The sequence below is a fragment of the Osmia bicornis genome, chromosome 6, assembly GCF_907164935.1.
Source record: "Osmia bicornis bicornis chromosome 6, iOsmBic2.1, whole genome shotgun sequence".
Taxonomy (NCBI): Eukaryota; Metazoa; Arthropoda; class Insecta; order Hymenoptera; family Megachilidae; genus Osmia; species Osmia bicornis.
This window is the reverse complement of record NC_060221.1, coordinates 11846983-11853420: the sequence shown is the minus strand read 5'-3', so window position 1 is coordinate 11853420 and position 6438 is coordinate 11846983. Positions and strand designations below refer to the sequence as shown.

Genomic DNA, 6438 nt, shown 5'->3' with positions numbered 1-6438 from the left:
AATTTACTTGCAGGAACATTTACGCGACCACAACCTCAACGTGGTTGGCAAGCGAACATGATGGAGTACAATCAATGATCAAATGAAGGCAATAAAAAACAATTAGAAATTATTGCGAGCAAATCATCAATAAAGATATGTTTGATAGTTTTCGCCCCTTAACCGGGAAAGGGGTTAGAAAACGGATTCGGAAGCGATTTTTTGCCGGTGCGCGACCTTACCGAAGCGATAGACTTCCAGTTTACGAAGCTCGTATAGAAAAAGGCGCGATTTGTGAAGAAGAAATGTTTAGACTCTGTAGTTGTATCTTAATAAAGTTTAATAAGAAAGAAATGGTTAACAGTTCTTGCGTTCCGAAGCTACGCGTTCGAAATTCTGAAGAACTGGTACGCGAAGACGTAAAAGAAGAAGCGAATTCGCAAGTATGCGGCGGCATATTTATATTATGTTTCCCCCCGTCTCCGCCGTCGCCCGCCTGCCTACCAGCTCAGTCGGCTCGCTACGTCGGCAACGGAGCGAGTGAGATCGCTGGAGGTCGACGGAACGAACAGCTGAGACGAAGGAAGCGATCTAGCTTCTAGAAATTTCAAGCTTTAACGTTCGACGCTCGAACATACCGCCTGCCTTCTTTGAACGGCAAAGAAGCACGCACTGCTTCAAAGAAATCTGGTTCATATTTAACCTTAATGCGTCCAGTATGGTTACGCGCATCAGACCGTTGGACAAGTGTGTAGTTTTAAGTGTATAAAATTGAAAAGACTTACAACTAATATAGTACAAAGGTAAGTAATTATATAAAAAATAGAACATTATAAGTAACCTCGAAATATAAAGTATATAAAGAAAAGAAATATGCGATAGAATCGAATATGACGGCAAACCGCCCGCCATAAACTATATAAATTTTTCAACGCGTGGAAAAATTCCAAACGGAAAATTAGGTGGAAGCAGATGAAGTGACGTCAGCAGAAGACATCGGGAGGGGGCACAACTTGACTATTGGTCTGGTGACAGAACCGCTAATAGTTCTCAAGGTGGCTACTCTCACTCGTCCATCTGGCCCTGGATGAAGGGCTTCGACTCGGCCCAGCGGCCATTTTGCCGGTGGTTGCAATTCGTCGCGTAGTAACACTAGTGTCCCCAGCTCCAGGTTCTCCTTCTGCTGACGCCATTTGGGAAGCTGCTGAAGGCGTTGCAAAGATATTCCTGCCTCCACCTGTGCCAAAAGTGAGAACGTAATATAGATATTTGTCGCCAACGCGAAATAAGAGAAATATTATGCGATTCGGATTCTAGATCCGGAACGATACAAGTGGGTTCACCGATTAAAAAGTGTCCGGGTGTTAATGCCGACAGGTCCGAGGGGTCGTCGGAAAGTGGATGTAGCGGCCGTGAATTTACGCATGCTTCCACCTGACACAAGAGCGTTGTCATCTCCTCGAAGGTAAGCGTGGCGTTTTCGACGATTCTCCGTAGGTGGTGCTTGACCGTTGTAACTCCTGCCTCCCATAGGCCCCCGAAGTGCGGAGCATACGGAGGGATAAAGCTCCAGTCCGTGCCATCGGCTGCCAACGAAGCTGCGGCGTCTAAGTAGAAGGCGGAGGCGCCGCGGAACATGTTGCGCAACTCCCGGTCCGCTCCGTGGAAAACGGTCCCATTATCGCTCAACATGGTGGCGCAGCGGCCTCTACGGCTGACGAATCTGCGAAAAGTGGCTAGGAATGAGGCAGAGGTAAGATCTAAGACAGCTTCAAGATGAATTGTTCGTGTACTAAGGCAAATGAACAGCGCTATATATCCCTTGTAGGATTTGTGTCCTCTTCCTGGTGATGTGCGCAACTTCACCGGTCCGGCATAGTCCACCCCGGTGGAAAGAAAGGGTCGCCGAGGAGTGATGCGCTCGAGCGGTAAGGGGGCCATCAGCTGCGTGGTCGGCCTACCACTGTAGCGAGCACATTTTACGCACCCTTTAATGACGACGTCTCTCACCAAAGAACGGCCATGGATTATCCAATAGCGTCGCGCCAGGATGCTCCTGGTGAGTTGCGGTCCTCCGTGCAAAGTACGGAGATGGGCATCTCGAACCAAAAGAGTAGCCAAAGGATTCTTCTTCCCGATGATGTAAGTGTGCCTCTCGTTGTAGGGAAGAGAGGCTAGGTCGAGGCGGCCCCCGACGCGTAGTAGTCCTTGGTCATCCAGGAAGGGCCTCAAGGCCCCAAGAGCGGAAGATCGCCGTACCTCCTTGCGCTGCCGAAGCTGGTCGACCTCTGATTGGAAATCGGACTTCTGAGCTATCCCGATAACGATCCGTAGAGCAGCGTCTCGCTCCGAAGCCCGGATAAACCCGGTTTCGGTTTTCAGCTTCCTGGTAAGTCGATGAAATCTAGAGCAGAGAGCAATCACGGCCGTTAAGCGTGTTAAGCTTGAAAACCTTGATAAGAGGTCGTTCTCCTCGTTTTCCTTTGCCAGGTAGATTTGTGCTCGGCCCCTCTCCAAGTCCGCCTCTTCGACCTTTCCTAGAGGTGATGCAGGCCACAGATCTGGGGGGTCGACGAGCCAGGAGGGTCCACTCCACCATAGATGCGACGACAGGAGCTCCGACGGCGTTATCCCTTTGTAGCCAAATCCGCAGGGTTGTGTTTGGTTGCCACGTGTCTCCAATTTTGAGGCGGAACATTGGACTGCACGGTAGCAACCCTGTGGGCAACAAACGGCTTCCAGGTTGAGGCATGCCCTCTTATCCAGTGGAGGGTAACGCTGGAGTCCGTCCAAGCCGTGATGGTTGCTGGTAAGGTCAATCCCTTTTGTACTTCCGCTATTAGTTTGGAAAGTAGCACCGCGCCGCACAATTCCAGTCGTGGTATGCTAAGTGCCTTGACCGGTGCCACCTTGGTTTTTGCCACAAGTAGTGTGGCTACGCTGGATTCTCCCCTGGACACTCGCAGGTAGACGACGGCTGCATAGGCTCGCTGGGAGGCATCGCAGAACCCGTGCAGCTCCAGTTGCGCAATGTCCGCTGAGTAATTCGTCCAGCGAGGAATTGCCAAAGCGTCGAGTTGGCTCAGCGCACTTTGGAAGGTTTCCCATGCGGAAAGTAGTTGCTCAGGTAAGTCCTCATCCCATTCTGCGCCAATTATCCAAAGATCCTGCATAAGAATCTTTGCAAAAATTAAAACAGGGGCCGCACATCCCAAAGGGTCGAAGAGGCTGGCTACTTCCGAGAGGATACGCCTTTTAGTGTATCGCGTGGGCTCATTGAGAGGCGGAAGAACACGCAAAGAGAAGGTGTCCGTGTTTGGCCTCCAGACGACCCCCAAGGTACTGACTCCAGGGTAGTCCTGGAACACGCACGTTTGAAATTCTTTCGCTTCCTGCAAGCTTGGTTTATTCGATGCCCATTTGCTCAGATCGAATCCTCCCGACTGCAGGATGGAGATAACCTGTCGTCTCAATTCCAGGGCTGCTTTCTCGTCGTCGGCTCCGGCAAGAATGTCGTCCACATACGAATGCCGACGAATTGCGACCGCTCCCAGCGGGAAACGCTCCTCCTCATCTTCAGCAAGTTGGACCAACACCCTCAGCGCTAGGAAGGGTGCGCAGGCTGTGCCATAGGTGACGGTCTTGAGCCTGAAGTCCTGTACAGGTTGATCGGGTCTGGAGCGCCAAAGTATCCTGGTCCAGTCCGCATCCGTGTGGTGTACTCGAATCTGTCGGAACATTTTAACAATATCCGAGGTAAATACTACTCGAAATAAGCGCCATCGTGTTAGAATCATCCAGAGGTCTGACTGTAGTTTCGGTCCAGGCATCAAACAGTCGTTAAGAGAGGATCCAGTGGCGGTGCGAAAGGAGGCGTTGAAGACGACCCTGATTTTGCCGCTAGAGTCGTATCGCTTCACCACTGCATGGTGAGGTAGATAGTAAGCTGGATCCTGAACCGCAGACCCCGGTAACGCCTCCATGTGATCCAAGGCTGCATATTCCTCCATAAACTGCGAGTACTTGTCTCGCCAGGCTTCGTTGGATGCCAACTTGCGCTCACAGCTGAGCAGAAACTTTAGCGCCGTTGATCTGCAGGGCTTCAGGGCGAAGCTTGGATCCAATTTGAAAGGGAGGTGTACCGAATAGCGGCCGGTTTCGTCCCGAGAATGCGTCTCTCGAAAGTGCTTCTCACATTCCTGTTCCTCTGGTGATAACGGAGGCTGCTCGTGTAGCTCTTCGACCTCCCAAAAGCGTCGAAGCAGCCTATTGGTTGAGTCGTCCGTTTGGCAGTGAAGACTGTGGAGGACCGCCTTGCTGCCTTGTCCTTTGGTATCGGAGACTGGGCCCATCAACACCCACCCGAAAGGAGTGCGCCTCGCCGTCGGTGTGCCAACCGGCCCGACCCGCGACTCGTCCTGTAACAAAACTCCACAAATATCAGCTCCCAGGATTAAGTCGACACGACAGGGTACTCCGTATTCCGGATCCGCAAGAGTCACTCCTTGAAGATGCGGCCAAGATTGTGAGTGCACTGCTCGAGCGGGAAGTAACGCAGTGAGTTTCCGCAGCACCAACGCTCGAACCGACAAACGAAAGCTGGGTTCCATACGAGAGCGTAAGGAAAGAGAAACCTCACTTTTCGCCACTCCGCTCTCATTCTCCTGAACTCCTGAGATGGCGACGCTGACCGCCCGCCGTGGCAAACGGAGTGCTTGAGCTACCCAAGCAGATACAAGCGACGTGTCCGAACCGGTGTCCAGCAAGGCTCTGACCTCGAGAAGTTCTCCTGATGGCGCCTCCACCCTCACCTTGGCCATCGCTAAGAGTGCGGCGGGTCGAGTGGTAGCTGAACAGGCAAAGGAAGCGGCCACGCCCTTCTCTTCTGTTTCGGTGGAGGCCGTTGAGGTTTGCGATGTCGAAACGTCTCCGTTGTTCGCGGGCGTATTCTTCGTGGGACTCGCCATCGCATTATGGAGCAGCGCGTGGTGCTTGTGGCCACACGCTAAGCAGACTTGGCTTGACGGGTACTTGGTTGAGTCGTGGCCAACGGTCAAGCAATTAAAGCACGCCTGTAGTTGCTGAGCTCGCTCCTTCCGGCGCCGAGGTGGGAGCGCCTTTAGCTTAGAACAATAAGCAAAGTTATGATTTCCAGCATACGAGGGGCACTTACGAGGGGCGGGACTCTTTGCCGAAGCAGTTAAGACTGCTACATTAGTGCGTTTTACAGGCGCCTCCTTTTTTGTTTTAGCCTGAGCACCTTTTGTTGTCGCGGGATGCAACACTGGGTCGGCCTCCTGAGCAGCATCCAACGCTTGGATGCGATTTTCCAGAAAAAGAGAAAGCTGCCGGAACGACGTTACGTCGCGACTATCAGCTAGAGAGGTTTCCCAGACCAGGTGCGTGGTTTTGTCCAATTTTTGGCTTAAGAAATAAACAAACCACTCATCCCACTGAGGTACTGGTTTGTTCAGCGCAGTGTACGCTCTAATCGACTGTTTGAAGGTATCTAACAGCCGTTTCAATTCCGCGGCAGACTGTTGTTGCGCGAGAGGGCAGGAAAGAAGTGCCCTGTGGTGCGCGAAAGACAGAAGACGCAAGTTCCCGTACCGCTGCCCAAGGTCCTCCCAGGCTCCTTGGTATCCAGCATCGGTGATTGGCGTATTTTGGATGACCTCCGCTGCTTCTCCGGTCAAGGCCGATTTAAGGTACAGCAATTTCCGTACATCCTGAAGGTTGGGAACGCTGTGAACGAGACTCTTAAAAAGATCTCGAAAACTCTCCCATTTTAAGGGGTCTCCTGAGAAAGTGGGTAATTGGTTTTTTGGCAATTGCGGCTTTTAGGGTCGGTCTGGAGGGGGTTGTACTCCACGCGAGGGGCCCGCCTACGCGAGGTCCTCTTGGTACTGAGCCATCTGAGCCGCGACCTGAAGATAAGCTTCTTCGATCGTAGAAAAGCGGTCTTGGTCCACGTAAGCACTGTCCTGGGCTTCCTTGAATCGCAACAGTTGACGGTGACCATTTAAAAACGCATCCCAATATCGCTCAAGGAGACCTCTACGCTATTCTAGAACTGCCCGCGTAATTTTTTCCCTGCCCAATTTACAAAGGTTGGTCCAAAACCGTTGGATCCAACGTACGAGCTCCTCCTGTTCCCGTAAAATATCCGCGTATTCCGTCGCAGGCATCGTAATCCTTTTATTTTTCAGCACAGGGCGTTTCCGAAGCCGTTAGAAGTAACGAGTGTTGATTCGAAGTTCGAGACGTTCCGAAGCGTTTACAAACACAGGCTCGACCTCAGGAGACAACGCCCAAGCGGATGACATCACGGAGAAACCGTTACGGCAAGAGAAATGATTTAGATAAAGAATAAGACTTATCTTTCTCATGTTTGACTCCTTTTTCCGATGCCTGGTTGGTGGAATCCTATTTTGAAGCGGCGGGTCAGTCTTCCGGCGT

The 6438-nt window shown here is 51.8% G+C and overlaps 1 protein-coding gene across 1 annotated transcript; it reads right to left on the bottom strand.

Annotated features, from left to right (window-relative positions):
- Positions 1-2606: 2606 nt before the first annotated feature.
- Positions 2607-6167, bottom strand: LOC114882364. Its single transcript, XM_046286225.1, has 3 exons — positions 6120-6167; positions 5869-5972; positions 2607-5724 (listed from the first exon to the last, which is right to left on the bottom strand). The coding sequence occupies exons 1-3, from the start codon at positions 6165-6167 to the stop codon at positions 2607-2609; spliced, it is 3270 nt and encodes a 1089-aa protein (XP_046142181.1).
- Between the last annotated feature and the right edge of the window lie 271 nt (positions 6168-6438).